Source organism: Varanus komodoensis, unplaced genomic scaffold (genome assembly GCF_004798865.1).
Source record: "Varanus komodoensis strain SLA01 unplaced genomic scaffold, ASM479886v1 scaffold128, whole genome shotgun sequence".
NCBI classification, from domain to species: Eukaryota; Metazoa; Chordata; class Lepidosauria; order Squamata; family Varanidae; genus Varanus; species Varanus komodoensis.
Window position 1 is genome coordinate 406,971 of NW_025335368.1, and position 19,583 is coordinate 426,553.

At 42.7% G+C, this 19,583-nt stretch overlaps 2 protein-coding genes across 5 annotated transcripts in view; both read left to right on the forward strand.

The window, feature by feature from the left end:
- The first annotated feature begins 14 nt into the window (after nt 1-14).
- On the forward strand, nt 15-15,636 carry MRPS18B (mitochondrial ribosomal protein S18B). The gene is made up of 7 exons (XM_044422475.1): nt 15-132; nt 4,737-4,887; nt 8,495-8,592; nt 9,814-9,882; nt 10,243-10,309; nt 14,319-14,378; nt 15,287-15,636. Exons 1-7 carry the CDS (start codon nt 43-45, stop codon nt 15,496-15,498), a joined length of 747 nt encoding a protein of 248 aa, XP_044278410.1. The 5' UTR covers nt 15-42; the 3' UTR covers nt 15,499-15,636.
- Nucleotides 15,637-18,154: 2,518 nt separating this feature from the next.
- ATAT1 (alpha tubulin acetyltransferase 1) overlaps nt 18,155-19,583 on the forward strand; it is a 34,020-nt gene continuing 32,591 nt past the window's right edge. For 3 of the 4 annotated variants that reach the window (XM_044422454.1, XM_044422455.1, XM_044422458.1), the window contains exon 1: nt 18,155-18,305. In XM_044422454.1, coding sequence (XP_044278389.1) covers nt 18,196-18,305 — 110 coding nt within the window. In that variant the 5' untranslated portion in view covers nt 18,155-18,195. The remainder of the gene's footprint in view (nt 18,306-19,583) is intronic. The other variant, XM_044422457.1, reaches the window with a different exon arrangement.

Genomic DNA, 19,583 nt, shown 5'->3' on the forward strand with positions numbered 1-19,583 from the left:
AAGTTGAGATATGCGCATGCGTAAGGCTATCCGTGCCGCAAGATGGCAGCCGCCAGTTGTGCCATGCTGTTGAGCAGGAGCGTGGGCCGTTCAGTGGTCCGCGCGGTGTTTAAGAGGCCTTTCTGGGTCCAGGTGAGCAGCGGATTGAATTTGATCGAGGAGAGAGTTTAATGCGCGGCGAAATGTTAGTTTCACTTCTTGAGGTTACAGATGTTCATAGACAAGATTATGTCTTACTGTAATTTGGCTAAGGATTCCGCTTCGCCTTACGTCATAATACTTACAAGACGGTCTTTTATTTACTCGGAAGTAACTTCCACTGAGATTTATGGAGCTTACTGTTAAGTAATCACGTGCAAAGTGAATTGCCGACTTAGTTGGTGTGCATGTTACTATTTGTCGTGATGTTTTTCTCTCACTGCAAAAGAAGGGTTATCTTTCCCTGCAGAGATGCTGTACGTGGTACAGTTGTATGTTAAATGAGTACGAATGCCCTTTTATGGTGGGAAAGCATATTGACTGTATTTATCTTATCATGCTAATCAACCGAGATTATTTAATTTACCTGCAGAATCTGTTTATGAAAGTAGCTGTTTAACTGAAATCGATAGATTCTGAACTGAGGGTCCCTGGAAAGGATGGTTTCAAATTCTGCCTACATTAGCTATTAGCTACTTCATGGAATACAGGTCTTTGCCTTGAGGAGTTTACAGTCTGAGAGCCAGTATGGTGTAGCGGTTAACAGGGCAGAACTGGGACTCAGGTGACTTTTGGCCAGTCACAAACTCTTGACCTACCTCACAGAGTTGTTGTTGTGGGGAATAAGATTGAGAGCAGGAGGTGAATGATGTAAGCCACTTTGTGTTCATCGTAAGAAAAAGTGGCATAAAAAATCTAATGCATTGATCTAGTATTAATGTATATAATGCATGGGTATAACTTTCATGGGGAAAATCATGAAAAGATCAATACATTGCTGAGCCAGAGAAAAACACTCTTTTCTAGAAATCAGCATGTGTGCATGCTTAAAATGTAGTTAACTAGTTGCCATTCCAGAGAGAACTAGTTGGCACTTGACAGATAACAACAACTCAAACCAAGGGCAATTCAAATCAACCCACCCCACCCTCCTCTTTTCTGGAATATCATCCAATCTTCCTCCCCTCCTTCAGAGCATTTTCTTTATGCTTTGCTAGGTAACTGGGAAAGCACCATTGTAATTTTTTACCTCTGTGACCTATTGGAAATATAATAATAATAATAACAACAACAACAACAACATTTCTATGCCGCCCCTTGCCGAAACCGGCGTTGCATGTAATCCTCTAATGATCAATGTATAGAAGGACCAACTGAGGACTGCTCAGGTGTATTATCTGGAATAATTCATCATCAGCAGATTATTCTCCAGAATAAATCTTTTCAAAGAAAACCTTCCTCTGTTGTGTATTATGGGCATACACACACCAGGACATGGAGCATTTGGTCAACACCATGATATATTCATTGATAGTATGTTATAATGATGATAGTAATATAGTTCTGGGTATGCTTGCTTAAAAGTAAAATCACTGAGTCTAGAATTAATCTTTCTAGACTGGGATGGGGAATTGTATTTTCAAATTCAGATGCTTTTCATCATCCTAGCCTAACTTCTTAATAATTGGCCACTTGGAAGGGGTGTAATGGGACTTTAATTTGATCCAGTTTCATACCTTTTAAAGGCCTGTCAAGGTCTGCATTCTATTAAGGCAGAAAACCTATAGTAGGACGTGAGAGTGATAGCAACCACAAGTGCTTCCTAGTAACTGGATTACAGAGGCATACAAAATCTGGTTAGAAAATAGTATATAGCTATCATGAGTACTACCCACTGATAGCCTTATCATCAATTAATTTATCTAACCCCCTTTTAAAACCATCCAAATTGATGGTCATTCCTATATCATGTGACAGCAAGTTCCATAGTTTCACACATGCTTTTAGAGAAGGTTTGTTTTTTTATTAAAAAAAATAATCTGGCCTGAATCTCTAAACCTTAAGCTTCATGAGAAGATTCTGGGTTCTAGTATTGGGAGAGATGGAGAAATCTTTCACTGTTCATGTGTTCAATGCCATGCATCATTTTTTGCTCCCTTATAATAGTGCCCTAGATGTGGTGGCATCACAGATTTGTGTGCAGCATTTAATGATTCCAGTATTAGAGAAATGTTGACCAATTTCTCTGGAGAATCCCTATTGCAACTCTTATTGAGCCACTTATCCCTTTTTATATTTTAATGACTAGTAATTCTGTTCATAAGTATCATTTCCCACATGTTCCTTCTCCATATTCCAACATGAAGTACAGTAACTGCTCTGCATCCTTTTGCTAATAATAATTGATGTGAGGATATTAGCATAATCACTGTCATTACTTGATGTTCACATTAGCTTGGTTCAACAAATACCTCCAGCCTTCACTAGGGAATTGGACCTAATCCTTTCACATCTTTTATAGCAGGGGACAGCAACTTGTGGCTGTGCTGGTGTTTTGGCCTACAGTGATGAACCCTTAATGCTGCTTATATTAGGACTGATGAGAATAGTAGATGAAAACTAGCAAAAGTGCAGCAGGTATCTGATATGATGAGGAATGTTTTTGCAGTGTTCGTATATAAAGCCAAATATATTAGAGTGCCCAACATTTACACAAGATCTACAACACACAAAAGAGGAAGACTACTTTCCTCAGTAACGCAAAGGGACAGTCGATGGATGTTCTTCTCAGTGGTAGCAGGGACTGGTGGCTAGAATTGCATCTTGTATCGGTTACTGCTCAAATTTCACATGGAGGCATTTATATTTTGAACCCTGCCTGCAGTTCTCTTTCACATTTCCCTCCATTGTCCCTGTTGACTACTAGTTCTTTCCCTCCATCCTTTCAGTATCCCTTGAGAATGAACAGAGTGATTTTACCAAACTACCGACTCAAAATGCTTCTGAAAATTTTGAACTGTTCACTATTACTTCAAGAGTAAGCTGAACAGTAAAATACCAATCTACTTAGTAGCCAAAGCATGTTCCCAAACTTTACATAGCAAAGTAACAGTACAGTCCTTGAGATGTTTACTCTAGACCCGCTGTTCTTAATCAGACTTACTCCCTAGTAAGTGTGCTCGAGACTGCATTTGCGGGCCAAGTATTTCAGGAAAAGCACAAATGCTTAGAGATTGCCTTCTCTACAAAGCTCTAGTTTTTGGGACGGCTGAGTCCTTCATTCAGGACGGCTGCAGGGATCCTGAATGCAGAATGCCATAGGCCATCTGATTCTAGGGGAAGCTCTTACAGTATTGGTTGCACAGAGCCAGCATCTGGATGGATGACCAACCTGTACCTTTCCAGATGTTTTGGCCTACATTTGCCAGCGTAGTCAGTGGTAAGTGCTCTGTGTAACATAAGCAAAGCAGAATGTGGTGGTTGATTTTCATTGCTGAAACAGGTACTATGATTTATTACATTTATAACCTGCCTTTCTTCCTCTTGCAAGGAACCAAATGGCAGTGCTCCATTTTATTATAAGAACAACCCTGTGAGGTAGGTTAGTCCAAATATCAGCAACTGTCCCAGAAACACCTAGTGAGCTTCATGGCTGTGTGGAGATTAGAACCCAGATCTCCTAAGTTCAAGTTAAGTACTGAGACGATTACACTATATGAGCTACACCATGCTGTTTGCTCTGTGTGTGTGTGTGTGTGTGTGTGTGTGTTAAGAAATCCTGTTTGCAGTCCATATCTATGTAGATTTAGGTGTATGCCTAAGATTGCAATATGTCCACTTTCCTGGGAGTAAGTTTCATAGACATCCATGGGAATTATGTCTGAGTATACATTGTAGAATTGTGTAGTAATACCACCAAAACTGATGAACCCGGGTGTGTCCATCTGTTTATGGGATCAGGTGTTGCTTGTAAACCTGACTGTCCGAAATAACAATAATAGCTTCAAAGTATATAAGCCCAGCACAGTTCTTGCCTGTTTCTTAACTATAGTTAAAAGACTAGTAACAGGCATCCTTCTCCCCTGAGCAATACTCCTTCTTTCCTTGTCTGAGTTGTGAACAGTGTAGTGTTGTCTGCACCAATATCAACCAGGATTTGTAAACAAGCTAGACTATGGCCTGTGTTGGTGTAAATTTAATGCTGTAGCACTTAATGCTGACAAAAGGATAGAAGTGGAAGGTTGGGAAACATGCAAGCCCACCTCCATTATTTTAAACCCTGGTTAAGGAAGGGATGGCAGAATTGTGTATGTACTGGGCTGCAAGTAAAACAGGTTAAGTGAAAATGTGATTGATCCTTATTTTGGGGGCCCTTCTAAGGATGAATGAACAGCATTTTTCTTACCATTTAGTGTGCAGAAAGGACAATGGAAATTGTAGAGAGTGCCTTTAATTTTGAAATACTTAGTTGAGAAAGTTAATATTTCAAACCTGTTGTAGTTTACTAGGCCTGGCAGCCAGTGTAGTGTAGTAGTTAGAATGGACTGGTTCGTGCAAGAGCTGGACTGCTCAGCCATGAAACTCACTGGGGGACTTCGGGCAAATCACTGACTCACAACCTAACCTACAGGAGGATCATCCATGCTGCCTTGGAAAAAAAGCGACACATAAATGTAAGAATTAAATACGAAATCAACTCTGCTTGTTTCCTGCTGCCTACTTCTAATAAATGCCCTGCTTTGCCTGGTCTCTTTTAGAATGTATACAGCACTTCCAGCCTGAAGACTGGGATATCGCCATTCCGTATTTACAGCACTGAGGCCAGCCAAGATGAACCCCCAAAGCCAGCTGCTTTCGAAACAGAATCACGTTTTAAAGAAAAGCCGTGGGAATACTTGAAGAGTGAAGGTACCCAGGGCACATAAAGAAAGTTGTTTATATGTGTGAAGTAAATGTCAGGAGTAGAGTGTTATAGTAGACAGAGCGTAAACTGTAGTGAAATCCATACTGCCAAGGATATTTTCTATTCATGTGCATTGTAGATAATACAGCTTAAGCCAGAAATCACTCTACCCCCCCCCCCCCAGACTTGCTTGAATTACCCTATAATTTAGATAGACTGGATACTGGTGCCCTGTCCTCGCTGTAGTGCTGGACTAAGAGTGGAGATACCCAAATTTAAATCCCCAGTTAACCGCCTGGACAAACTTATGTCCATACTCTCAGCCTAGGACTCATGTATGCTGCCTTAAGTGCCTTGGAAGAAAGGTAGCATTGTACGCACATGTGTGTGTGTTTGCAGGAGCGTTTCCTGAGGTGCAGCCCCTCTGGTGGGATGAACACAATGTGTCCAGCTGTGCACAGCCCCATAACTTTGCTTGAAGGATTTTCTTTATCAAGCCATGGGCTGTTCCTACCTATAGAAAGTAGATTCAATTTACTACTTTTCTGTAAAGGCCTCTTTGGTTTTTGTGAAGACAAGGCATCTCTCAGATTTCTTCTTTTTTATTTCAGTAAGTTCTTGAGTGACTTTATTCGTATTGATAGAGTTGGGTTGCATGTAACGCTGAGCATTCCTGAGTCACTTAGCCCAAGAAGTGGAGGGCAAGCAGCATGCAGATGCACACTCATCATTTCTGCTCCTACAACCCAGAAATACCCTCATTCCTGATGACATGTCAGCATCAACATTTGGGCGTTAAACAAGCCAAACTTAACCCAATAATTGCTCATGATTTGTTTAATCCATAAGCTATCGAGTGATTCTGGAATCCAGTGTCAAGAACCAGCCAAGGAACACAGTGTTCCTGAGTTGCTAGTTAAAAGAAAAAGCAACACCCTAGTAATTCACGCACTCCACTCAGCCTGTCATTCCTGGGTAAGCAACACAGGAATCTCCTAATACTCCTTGCAAGTCTGTAATTTATTGGAAGCAATTGCCACAGACTTGTATGTCTTGTATTATCTCTATAATGAAGTAATGGCTGTGGGGATGGGAGCATGAGGGACTGGCTCTGATGGATGAACAGGACTAAGTCTATAATAGAAATGTGCCTGTCTTTTCTTCCAATCCATGACCATCAGCTTTATTTGTTATAAGCACATTTTGTCTTTCATGGAACTGAAGACAACATATATATTGCTCCTGGAAAAACTTTTATCCAGGCCCTTTCCCAGCATAGTTCTGCTTAGCTTGAGAAAAGTTACTCTGTATCATGTGCCCCAATTCAGCTTTCTCGAACCTTGTGCCCCCCAGATATTTGGGCAACCATCAGCCCCAGTGAATGTGACCTGTAGTCAGAAATGGTACAAAATGGTGCCATTTTGGTAGTCAGGGTTGTGGTACAAAAAAATCTTGAGGGGGTGGGGCAGACAGCTCTAGCTACTGTGAATATTTATTTATTTAGAACATTTTTATGCTGCCCCATTCGCAAAGAGCTGGCTTTTTATGTGGCTGGCTGGCTGGCTGGCTGGCTATTTATTTATTTAATACATTGTATGCTGCCTCATAGCCTGAGGACTCTCTGGGAGAGTTTAGCTAGTCATGAAAATGTTAGGTGAGCAATTGGTTTTAGTCAATGTAACTCATTTTCTTATATGAGCATTTAGATGTTCAAATAAAGAGCAGTTAGCACAGCAAAAGACTGTTTATTCCCATATCACCCTGCCTAGGTCCAAACATCATCACAGGAGACTCTACTCACTGATCCATCTATGAAATCGGTTAGATTGGTGACCACTGGAAACAGGACCTTCTCAGGGTGGCATCTTGTTTGTGCCCCATCTGTTTTAAATAGCTGTCCATGTGTGGTTGCTTTTGAATTAGGGTGGTTTTGAACTGTGCTCTGAAAAGTCTAACTTCAGAGCTTGATGGGCTGGACATTTTGAAGACTGTGTTAACTTCCTGCACCACAGACTGCACTCGCTCTGGACTGCTAGTGTGCCATTCAGTAATGTGCTTATATTGTGCTGCCATGCACCTAGTACTTTACAAAGTCACCCACACGCAAAAGAGAGAGCTAGAGGGGTGGGCCCTTTGGTCTTGCAAGAGCTTACTGTCTAAATTTAAACAGCGAAGGAAACAATGAGAAAAGACAAGGGTGAAGCAAGGGCAGTATGAGGAAAAAATGAGCCCACGCACTTGCATGCGCATGGGCTCTGATTCCATGGAAAGTAAGAACTAAGCAGCTATACTCAAATCTTTGCAGCAGAGTTAGGTTTGAGGACTGTTTTCAAGGAGTTCAAGTGTTTTGAGGAGTTCAAGATGTGAGGGGGCAGCAGGGAGAAAGGGAGCAAGAAACTGGGATAACTGGGGAAAGGGTTTCATGTCGGTGGAGCGAAGGTCACAGACAGGGATAGAATAAGAACTAGGGGCAGGGCGGGACATGGCTTTAAAGATGGGGAATGTAATCCTGTGCATGACTGTGTGGGAGAAAATCCTGTTAGACACATGGAGACTTAACCTCAGTGCAGGAATGCACCGAAGGGCAAGGCGTTTATTTAGACACCGGATGGGTTTCTAGTCTTCAAAAGAACGCTCCATTTTTGTGTTAAATCAGAGTCCAGAGTGATCTAACACAAGTCATTTTACCCATCCCTACTGATTAAACCAGATTACAGTCTTATTGGATCTATTTTGTGTTTATTATAATTATATCCCACCCCTTTTCCTTGCAAGGAACTTAAGATGATTTATATCATTCTCATCCTCTCAGTCTTATCCTCACAACAACAACCCTGTGAGGTAGGGTGGGCCGAGCATCTGTGTCTGGGCTTAAGTCATTCAGTGAACACTGTGACTTAATGGGGACTAGAAGGTAGATCTCCTGAGTCCCGGTCCCTCATTCTTAACCACTGTACCACACTGGTTTTTTTTTTATAACTTAGTGATGTAAGCCGCCCCGAGGCTTCGGCGAATGGGGCGGCATAAAAATGTTTTAATAAATAATAAATAAATATTAGAATGTGAAAATCCACCAAGGAGAGCCAGGCGGAAAAGACTTACAATTAAAGAGCTGAGTGCCTCTGAGCACATCATAGGAATTTGTTTTCAGTGCTAGAACTGAATGGAGTTCACAGTCCTTTCACACAGTGGAATGCTCCTGGGAGCAAGCTTTCTTCATTGCAGCAGTCCAATTTAAGATGGGAAGCATAATCATATAGTTGTGCTTACCGAATAATTAGGAGGCAGAAATCCTTTCTGATCTACTGGAAATCATCCAGACATTTCTGCTAACCCCTTATAGTCTCAAGGCTGTCTGTGCAGAAATAAATCCAACTGAGTTCAGTAGGCTTGCTTCTGAGGAAGAGTTGATAGGATGGCCATATGACTTAAACTGCTATTCCTTATTAGCCTGTTCTTTCATGAGGTAGAAAGCCTGTTGCTTCATGTGAAAACAACTTTAGTTGTAACAGAGCAGGTGGGCCAGGGCTTGGAAGCCTTCTGATATGTTGCAATTTTGCAGACTACTGTGAATAATTGGCTATATTTTCCTTTTCTATTCTACCGCTTTAGAATACATAGAAAGATATGGCAGCAATCCTGTTTGGTTTGGCTACAGGCGTAATCACAAGGGCCAGATTCCACCACAAAAGACCAGAAGAACTTGCATTGTGAGTAAATGTTTTTTCTTGTATATTATGGGAGCTGGGAGAACTGAGCTTTGCAGTAATTTGAAAGCTTTCCATCCTTGCCCAGCCAGAATGTCCATCAAATTATTTTCTCAACAGTACAAATCAAACTTGCATAGATTGTACTTCTCTCTAGTCTCCCCTCATCTCCCCTTTCACTCCAGTACAGTTTCTCCCTTAATCTACTTCAGACTTCTCCAAACTCCCCCCCCCCCCCGCCTTCAGCTCTCATAGCCCCAGTTCATACAGCTGGTCAGGAATGCTGGGAGTTGTTGTTCAAACATCTGGAGGATATCAGGCTGGGGAATACAGGTCTATATTTCAAAAAAGTCAAGACACTGTAACAATGCTTTTCAAATTTTTAATTCCTGCTTTGAACAACCTGTTATCTTCTAGTTCAATTTATGTAGGAAAAAGAAGGTACAGGAGAGGGGAGTGGGGCACCTTGGCAGGATGCAGATATCTTGGCCCTTTCAGTTGATGGAAGGTCTGTCCTTAAATCATAGCAGATGTACTTTGCATAGGGGACATGCCAGGCTGGATGCCTGATCTCACAGAGCAAAGATTCCTGAGCAACAGGGTCAGGCAAGTACTCTGCCTAAGGCTTTGAAAAGCTACTGATAGCTGCTGGGCCAGATGGACCAGTGGTGTTGCTCTACCTATAGGCTTTGTTCAGAGCCTTTAGTTGAAACTACACAGGAACTGAATTTCATACTTTAAAGGTGTTGACATTCCTTGGTGATTTGTGCAACTCTATATACATATAGTTGGTTTACTATTGACAGGATTAAAGAATCTGGCACTATGAGAAAGGCCAGTGACCTCATTGACTGGGATTGCTGGGAGTTGAAGTCCAGCACATCTGAAGGATGCCATGTTGTAGATAACTGTTATGAAATTCTCTGGTTAAGTGAGACTATCAGATGTTAGATCAAGGGAGGTCATGCTCATATGAGGTAGGTTCTGCATTGTGGGCAAGACTTTTTAGTTTTTTGCTGCCTTTTGGGGTTTTCAGGCTTTTTTTAGGTGGGGGGGAAGCCTAGGGAAACATCTGGAACTTTTAATGCTGGTGATTAATGGCAACTCCCTCTTCTGCTACAGTTTCAGCATGGCCTTCGGTATCTGGGCAGATCTTCTTCAGGTTTCTCTTTTAGTGATGTTCAATTGACAGACTGACATTCACCCATTTTTTTGTTCTGGCAGAGAGGGACACGTGTGTGTGGGAATCCCTGCCCAATCTGCAGAGACCAACACCTCTTCTTGGATTATAGGGTAAGAACAACAAATGTTCTTTGATATCTTTATTGGAGAATCCTCCTGCATTTCTGCTGATAGTCTCCAAAATGGATAAAGTTACTGAAGCATACACAAATGTTGAAACTGTTGCTCAAAAACTAATTAGTAAATATATTAGACAGAACAAAAGGAACAGTTAGGAGGAAGAAACGGGGCAAGATTCCTTAGTAGGGAAAGTCCAAGCTTTGGTGCCACTGCAAAGAACTTGTTCTTTGACATGTTGACCTAGAATATTTCCAATAACACAGGATGAGACTATCCATGATAGTACTAGTGTCTTTGATTCCTTTTCTGACTTGCAAGATATAAAATCTGATATTTTCTTTGATCCTACAGAATGTGCAACTTCTGGAACAGTTTGTCTGCCCCCATTCAGGCATCATCTACCATCCAACACGCACAGGTAAGCTGTGTATTGTCCTTTAGTGCCACTGTTCCGTACATCTCAGGGGGGTTGAACCTCCTTCAGCCTGATGGCCAAATTCCCTTTCAGGGATACTCTTGGGGATACATTCCAATGATGGGTGAGGCTGAAGACAGAAGGGGTTGGAACAAAACCCAAAGTGTACCTGCATAATTTAGCTTGAAGTGTTTACTTCCAGTGATAAATTTATGAGAGGCTTTTCAACCATAAAAATGGGGAGTGGGGAGTCCACCAAAGTGTAGAATCCATGACCCACGTAGGGGAAGGGAGTATAGTAATCTGAGTAATCCCAGTGGGTTGGACATGGCCTCCAGGCCCAAGGTTTTTCTCCTCACCCCATAGGGCATCTCTCTTTTGACGTTGCTGGGTTTGCAATAAAGCGAAATACCTCTAGGCCTGTTTCTCTGATTTACAATTGTAGCTTCAGTGGCATTTCATGCAGTGTTCTTTCCCCTTCACTCACAATACACAAGCCTTAGTGCAAAACCTGCCCCAGGTGAAGGCCAGCTTGGCATAATTTTTGTACTTCAAAGTTTACACTGTTGCCCAACCTTGGGTCCCCAGATTCAGACTACACATTGCATAATCAGGGGAGGGGATTGTTGCCCAAAATCTGGGGCCCAAGTTTGGGAAATCCTGTTATATGTGTGGCCAAAGCTCTTGTAGGAATGGGGAACGCACAGACCATGCTTCCTGGACTGTAAATCTAGGGAGAATTCATGGAGCCTTTTGGGAACATTGCTGAATGCTTCTGTAAGCCTACATGGGGATGGGAGTGGGGTCTGCATCTGGTAAGTGAAAGAAAAGCAGACCTGAACAAGTACCATTTCAGTGCTCTCCTCCAAGTGTGCACCAGCCATGGCTGAGAATGTAACTGTAAGACCTCTGGGCAAAAAGTATCAGGGCCAATGTTAAATGAAGAAAATAGTGGTAGAAAAGAGAAGTTGGTGATTTCTCAGCAGGGCAGTGGGAGTGCAGAGGTGGAAGGGCAAGTGAGCTGTGACCGCATAGCCCAAGCCCTGGCAAGAACATAAGAATCATGTGGGATCAAACCAAAAGCACATCTAGTCCAGCATTCTGTTCTTGCAGTGGCTGACCAGATGTAAGTATGGTACCCACAAGCAGGACATGTTTCTAGCAGTTGGCCTGGCACTGGGCCTATATTCTTTTCGGCGCCAGGTTACAACCTTTTTATTTAAACGTTATTTTAAAAGATATAGTAATTTTAATAACAGTCACTTTGATTTATGTTATTGGTTATATGTCATTTTATTGTACTGTTTCATTGATTGGTTTTATTCGCTGTGAGCCGTTCTGAGACAATTGTCATAAAATATGGCATACAAATGTGTTAAATAAATAAATAAATACATAGAGGCATAATGCCTTTATAGCCATCACAGCTTTGTCACGATAGCCTTACCCTCCACAGATCTATCTAATCCCCTTTTTAAATGGCCCTGACTATATCTTGTAATGAATTCCACAGTCTAAGTATGTGCTTTATTTGTCTTGACTCTCCCACCAGTCATCTTCATGGGATGGCCCTAGTTCTAGTATTAGGGCGTATTTCTTCCATTCTATCCACTTTGTCCATACCATGCGTAGTCTGTGAGCCTCTATCACATCCCTTTTGCAGCAGGGACTTCAAAAAGGAGGAGAACTATTTCAGATACTGGGAGCATCCTAGCTGGGAATGATGGGGGCTGTCATTTTCAAAACATCAGGAGAGCACAGATGCATATCCCTATCATTGGCAGAGAATGGATTATAAATTCTACATTGGTGTGAGGAGAGCAAATAGAAATATGTTCTTCCTCTTCTAACAAAATGCTGGAAGTTGCGCTAGTAAAAAGATCTAAATTTAAGTTGATAGTAGATTTAAGACAAGCAAAAGAATAAACTCTTTCACATGATCCCTACTTAATTAAATTATCTACCACAAAATGTTGTGATCGTGTAAGATTTAGAGTACGTTAAAGGGAGGGAAAGTTAGACAGATCCTTGGTACAGCAGCAGCCGTTAGCCACGCTCCCCTTCCTGTTACATTTACATCCCACCGTTCCTCCATAGAGCTCAGTGTTGTGGCATAAACAGTTCTCACAAGCATCCAGTGAAGTAGGTTAGGCTAAGACAGTGGGCCAAGGTACCCAGTATGATCGGTGAATTAGTGCAAGTTGTGAAACTGGTTCTCCCTGGTTGAAGTCCAACATTGGAACCACCATTAATCCGACCCTCTTGGGCCCAAGGAACCCTTGGACTCTGCTACTGTCGGAGCAGCTGCCATGGACTAAAGTGGATGACAGCAATGGAAAAGTCCTCATGAGCGAGTTGCTTGTAAGAAGTGCTGAGACCAACTGATTGGACAGTGTGGGACCTTGGCCTATGGAAGGCTGAGAAAAACCTGTTCGGTAGGCGTCCATGAAGAATACTTTTACTCAGCACATTCATTAGAAGAGAACAGTGTATGACTCTTTTGAGAATATGCTGATAATGAAACATGTTTATGTGAGTGGTGAGCAGAAGCCTGCATTCTGCCTGAATTTTGCATTTTCCCCTAAACAATTTTGAGCACCTTTTGAGTGGCAAAGAAATTCTAGTGTTCACTGCATCTGGACTCAGCTCCACACTGATGTATGTATGTATGTATTTATTTATTTATTTATTAAAACATTTTTATGCCGTCCCATTCGCCGAAGCCTCGGGGCAGCTTACAACAAAAAATTAAAATAACATTTTAAAATATATACAATAAAATACAAATATATAATATAAAACATACAATATAAAACAAGCCGCCCTGGCCAAATAAAATTCAATCATATTAACATTTAAAATACTGCTTAAATAAAAAGGTCTTCGCCTGGCGCCGAAAAACAAATAACGACGGTGCCAGGCGGACCTCTCTGGGGAGCGCATTCCATAACTTAGGCGCCACCGCTGAGAAAGCCCTCCTCCAAGTAACCACCCTCCGAACTTCTTCCACGGAGGGTTCCCGGAGAAGGGCCTCTCCCGCCGATCTCAGGGGGCGGCTGGGCATATAAGGATGTAAGCGCTCCTTCAGAAGCTTGATCCCATCTCCGAACACTGTCAGGATAGATTGGCTTGTTAGGCATCTTGGTTCTTGTTCCCTTCTCACTATTTTTTACATTATTGAGCCGTTTTTGCTGACTTTTATATTTCTTGAGTGGTTGCCAGAGTGCAGTCTGCAAGTCAGAGGTGCAGTTGGCTGCGCACACAGCCCTGCTCATGGGTGGTCATGCTGGCTGAGTTCTGTTCAAGCGTCAGGAGGAGGACAGCAGCTCAGTGGGAGAGGACATGCCTTGCATGCAGAAAGCACCAAGCTTAGCTGCCAGTATCTTCAGTTTAAAGGCTCGTGTAGAACGTGATGTGGGAGACCTTTCTCTGTCTGAGGCCCTGGAGCACACGCTGCCTGTCCGAGAAGCCTGTCCTAGGACAGTTCAGCAAATAGTTTGGCCTGGTACAAAGTGGCTTCCTGGGTTCTACTGTGTGTCATTTAGCAGGCTGAAAGTCATGGTTAGGAAGCACATTTGTTTCTTTTGTCATGTATATTCTGCATTTCTACTTAAATATTCAAGGTACCTTAACAATAACTATTTTAGAAACAGTTGCTTTGGGCTGTGAGCTATTTATAATAACAGCTTATAGAAAGTTCTTGTGAATAGAATAGTTTCTAACTTGTGGGTTTCAGGATCTCAATATAGGTGCCTGGGGAACTTTCCTAGAGGGTCTAGTCTAAATGGGGAGCTATGAGCCTATAAAAATGGGATACCTTGAATAGGGCTTCCAAAAACAACAACAAATGAGAAGATGTGCACAAGAGAATCTGTTTTTGGGTATATCCAAAATCCTGCATATAAAATCCAAAGGTAGAGTCTCATTTTGAATACTACTTCCTGTGAGCAAGTTCTACTTACCACAGGAGTCTCTATTATACTTTGAAACATTTTCCTCCTCCTCCTCGCAGGTATCTGTATGAAGAAGTATAAGCAATTGACCAAAGCCATTGAGCAAGCCCGAGAGCATGGTAAGTAGCAAGGAGGGAGCAGAGTTGCACAGAAGCCATGAAGTGCTGAAGAACGTAAGATCAGTGTGGCTTAGTAGTTAAGAGTGTTGGGCTGGGACTCGAGAGACCCAGGTTCCTCATCCCATCACAGCCGTGAAACCCACGAACTTTTCATCTAATTTACCTCATAGGGTTGCTGTGAAAATAAAACATGTAAGCTGCCTTGAATTCCTTGCAAGAGGAAAAAAAGGCAGGATAGAAATGTAATTGGAAAAAAAAAAACCTGTTCCAGACAGAAGGCCCTTCTAATCCAGCATCCCCATAGTGGCCATCCAGATGGGCCAGAGGGAGGTTCACAAGCAAAATATTAATATAATAGTACTCTCTATTCCACAGCAGCTGGTACTGAGAGGTGTTCTATATCCAGCAATGAAGCTAATATGTAGGCACCATTATTTCATGCCACTGATAGCCTCATCCTTAATGGATTTGTCTGATCCCTTTTTAAAGTCACCTACCTTTGTAGCCATCAGTGCATCTTGTGGTAGCAAATTCCATAGTTTAATTGTGTGATGTTTGGAGAATACCTTTCTTTAAATCTGTCTTGCATAGCTTCATGGGATGACCTAGAGTCACGTACAAAGGGAAAGGAGGAAACCTTTCCCTGTCCACTTTCTCTACACCATCCATCATCTTGCACACCTTTATCATGTTCCCCTCTTATTTGCCTTTTTTCTAAGCAAATAGCCTCAAACATCATAACCTTTCCTGATCATTCAGCTTGTACTTTTCTGCACAGCACTTAACCCTCCCCATATTACACATTTGCAATCCGAATTTGCCCAGTCATGGAAAGATACTGGATGATTTTCTGTCTTTTGGGTGACAAGAACAAGCTCAACTCTTTCCTCCCCTGTCTCCTTTCTCAGGCCTTTTATCCTTCCTCATCCCCTTCACCAGTTTCCAAAATGAGGATTACAGTAACCAGCATCCAGCTGTCTCCAAGACTCCTCCATCTCCAGCTCTGCAGAGCAAGTCAGCATGGTATGAGTGGTATGACTGGCAGCAGCCAGCAGAGAAGGACATTAAACGGCTCAGGAAGATTTACAAGAACTTCCTGAAGGAGAACTGCTCTCCATGAGCCTGACAGCAGGAATGGACAGAATCAAAGAGTCCCCCATGGTGGCAGTTCTTGAAAAGGGCAGTCCAGCTGGGATTTTGGCTTCACTCGGTTTCCTCATCTGTTCATGCATCCAATCATTAAAGCCCTTCTCAGTGATTCTGGTGGTTGAACTTTTTTCTCTGCAAACAGCTGCATTGCAGTCAGGGAGAGAACAAATGCAGACAATGGATATTGAGAAATGATCAGGTCCTGCTCCCTGCTATAATTAAAAGAATGCTCTTCAAGTTTAGTCCTGCGGTATGTCTGAGTCAGTAGTGTAGTGAGAAATGTTGGAAGTGCGGGTGCTCATGACAGTCTCTGTAACCTGTAATCTAAAATTACATTGGACTGCATGGATACATACCAACAAGCCAATTTTTGCCATTTTCATCTCTCCCAGGAGCAGTAGAGCTGGTGAGTGTTAATTGTCCATTCAAGACTAAGCTACCCCAAATTAATTGGCATTACAACAGAATACAGTAACATACTTTAGCTGGGGAAATTCATGTCATGCCAGCTACTATGTGAGTTGTAGCTGAGCAAAGAGGGAAGTTTGAGGTGGGAGATTAGGTCTACATTCTATATCATGAGTGCCAGTGCTGGATCTGGAGGAGCCCCGGCTCCTGTGCAGCTTTGATCACTTCTAAAAAATGTAGTTAACTTGGGCAAGGTGTGGGGGAAAGGTTCTCACTCTAATGCATGCAGGCATGTATACATACACACTGTCACATGTTATGAAACTGGCTGAACATGTATGAGTAAGGCAGCCTCCTCAAGCTTGGTGCCTTCCAGATGCTTTGGGCTTCTACTTCCATCAACCCCAGCTAACATGATCAATGGAAAATAATGCTGGGAAATAGAGTGCAGAGCATCTGAAGGGCAGGAGGCTGGGGAAGGCTGGAATAAGATGTAGGCAACTTGGCAAAACCTGGATGTTTTAGACTATGACTCCCATTAGCCCTAGCCAGCATAGCCAGGGATCAGACCATCTGGAAATGGTAGTACAAGTAGGTTGCCTCCCCAAGATACTGTAAGTCATTATCATTTAAGTATTATTCAATTTAGGCTGATCTTTATTAAGATGTATATATGTTGACTTTCATGGTAACCTTTTCCAAGAAGACTCCCATCAAAATAGAGCATAAAAATTGCACTTCAGGGTGCATAATGTACGAATAACTGTAAACAAAATAATTTTTGAAGCATTCAAACAGCAGTTAAAACAATACAAAAGCACTGCACATTAATCAAAAGCACCTTGAACGTAACTCACTTCCTGTCTAACCTGAGCTTATTTTCTAAAAACAAGGCCTGACAACAATGTACTTTGGACTCAAGGCATCATATGATTAAGTGTAATGTTCCAGCAGTGGCAAGGGCCAGTCATATTTATGTAATGTTTGATTATACATAATGTACAATCAATCACAGCCATCCTGGTTGCAATAGTACAACATGCATCTAATTGGAGAACAAACTGGTATCCTCAGAATCCTCAAGCTATTTTTCTGCAATGCATGTTTTTAATTTTTTTTGTTGAAGTCTGTAGCTCTCAACGACAATATTTAAAATGCCAAGAATTCTTTTATATCTCCCTCCCTCCCGAGTTCTCAGCCACATCACATTGTTGGCTCATATTCAGCTTCTGACCTCCAACCATTCCAAAAGCCATTCTGCTTATATTATTGTTGAATGAGGTTCTTGTAACTGTAATCTTGCTTCCTTTTTCCTAGTTGTAAAACTTGATATCTGCCCCTGTTGAATTTCATTCTGTTGCTTTCAGCCTAGCACTCCAGCCGATCAAGATTACTCTGAAATCTGTTTCTGTCTTCGAGGGTGTCCTCTGCAATTTAAGTATTTCCTGCACCTCTTCATCCAAGTCATTAATAAAAATGCTGAAGAGCACTGGTCCCAAGACTGAGCTCTTGGGTATCTAATTACCTCTTCTTCTTCTGAGGTGCCACTGAGAAGTACACTTTAATTCTTTAGTCAAGTGTAGATCTGGCAGTTGTTCCATCGAACCTGCTTTTGTCAAGTCTGCAGATCATAATTTCAGGGGGCGTTTTGTCAAAAGCCTTGCTGAAGTTAGGTCCTAACAAGAATTAACTCCTAACCATGATCACACAGAATGCAAGCTCTTGAATTATGCAAAATTCTTACATTAAGAAAAATATGTTAGAAACTACTTATGTGCCTGTGACTAACACCTTAAACTGGAATGCAAGGATTCCTTGCACATAAATCAGATTAAGCTTTTTCAAATTACAGGCTTTCCAGTTCTATAAAACCTGTGCGATCTTCCCCTTGTATTCCTTGAAACTCCATACTGGAATTACTTTTGAGTGGGCGAGGCTAGGTCGTGCTTTAAACAGGGTGACTTACGGGCAGCCCTAGTTTCCTGGCGCCCTTTCGCTAGGGGTTACTCCCAGGCGAAAACGAATAGCTATGATCCCTCAAGCAGCGCATTCCCAGTCCAGACGCCCCAGCCGGGGAGAATGCTGGGCGCGGCCGTTTGCTTGGCCGCGTTGCCACGGCAGCCAGGCAGCAGGGCGGCGCGAGAAGCCCCGCTCCCGGGGGCGGGGCCAAGCGGCGGCGTCGCCGGGGGAGGGCCCCCACGTTGTCAGGCGGAAGTCCGCGAGACCAAGGTGGGAAGAAAGGGACCCGGATGCCGGGACCATGGAGTTCCCTTTCGACGTGGACGCGCTCCTTGCCGAGCGGATCACGACGGTGGACCAGCACTTGCAGCCGTCGGGACGAAGGGGAGCCGGGTTCGCCACGACCCACAGGTAGCCATGGCGATGACGTGTCCTTTCCACCTGCCTCACGCCAGTCCGATTTGTGATGGTCTCTGAACCTGTCCGGGACACACCATAACGGTTCCGTCGCCCATTGTCTTACTGGGCGCCTCCTAGGAAATCGCTCTCTACATATTTTGCGCGGCGCGCGTGCTCCAGCTACACCCACTTTAATTCTGGTCTTTGCAGCAATCCGCCCATCTATTGTCTCCGGCGCGTGGCATGCTGGCTGATGTTTTCGTGTTCGTTCCCCTAAAGCATGATGGGTACTAAGCTGTGGATACAGTGCTCGGTTTGAGCCAAAAGGAAATCTACCCTTTGCCTTCGGCCAGTACCATCGGCCTCCCCCAACCCGGTGGCCTCCTGATGTTTGGATTACAGCTCCCATCATCCCTGAACAGTAATCTTACTGCCTGGACTGATAGGAATTGTAGCCCAGTTGTAGAGGGAAAGGCTGGCCTAACCTACTTCTCAGGGTTACTGTGAGGATATTGTGTTTTACTGGGTTGTTGTAAACTGCTCAGTGTGTACAACCTTGAGTTCACGCATGACAAAAAGAATAAATAAAAGATCACTGAGAAATAACAGATGTGTGCATTAGAATCTGCACTTATTTATAATCATTAAAACAATTGCTTGACATTTAGACAGACCAAAAACAATCCTGTGTTAAACCCTATTTTTTAAAATAATCTTGTATCGTCTTTTTACTGGGCTTACCTTGTAGGGTGTTCTGAAGATGTTTATTTCATAGCCCGTTTTTATTACAATAAGGGTATAAGCCTGTGCAAGAATAGACAGAAAAAAAGGCTGACAATTCCCAACATGCTTCATTAAGCTGTTTTGGTTGGGTCATAAAGGGAATTGTCTTTTTTCCCTCTATACCTGCATAGGATTGTTGTGGTGTAGTGGTTAAGAGCATGGGACTGGGACTCAGGAGATCTGGGTTCGAGTCCCCATTCAGCCATGGAGCCAACTGGGTGACTTTGGGCCAGTCACAGACTCTCAGCCCATCCTACCTCACAGGGTTGTTGTGGGGATAAGATGGAGGAGGAAAATGATGTAAGCTGCTTTGAGCCCTTTGTAGGAAAAGGGCAGGATATAAATCGAAAAATCGAAAAAATAAATTTAGTCAAACCTGTCTCCAGTCAAATAGCAATTTGTGCTTCAGAGCATGTTATACTGCTCTCTGCTTGACCATAGTGATCTCAAGTACAAGTAGCAAAAGGTTTTTTAAACACATGCACAGCCTGAGCTTGTTTACTTAAT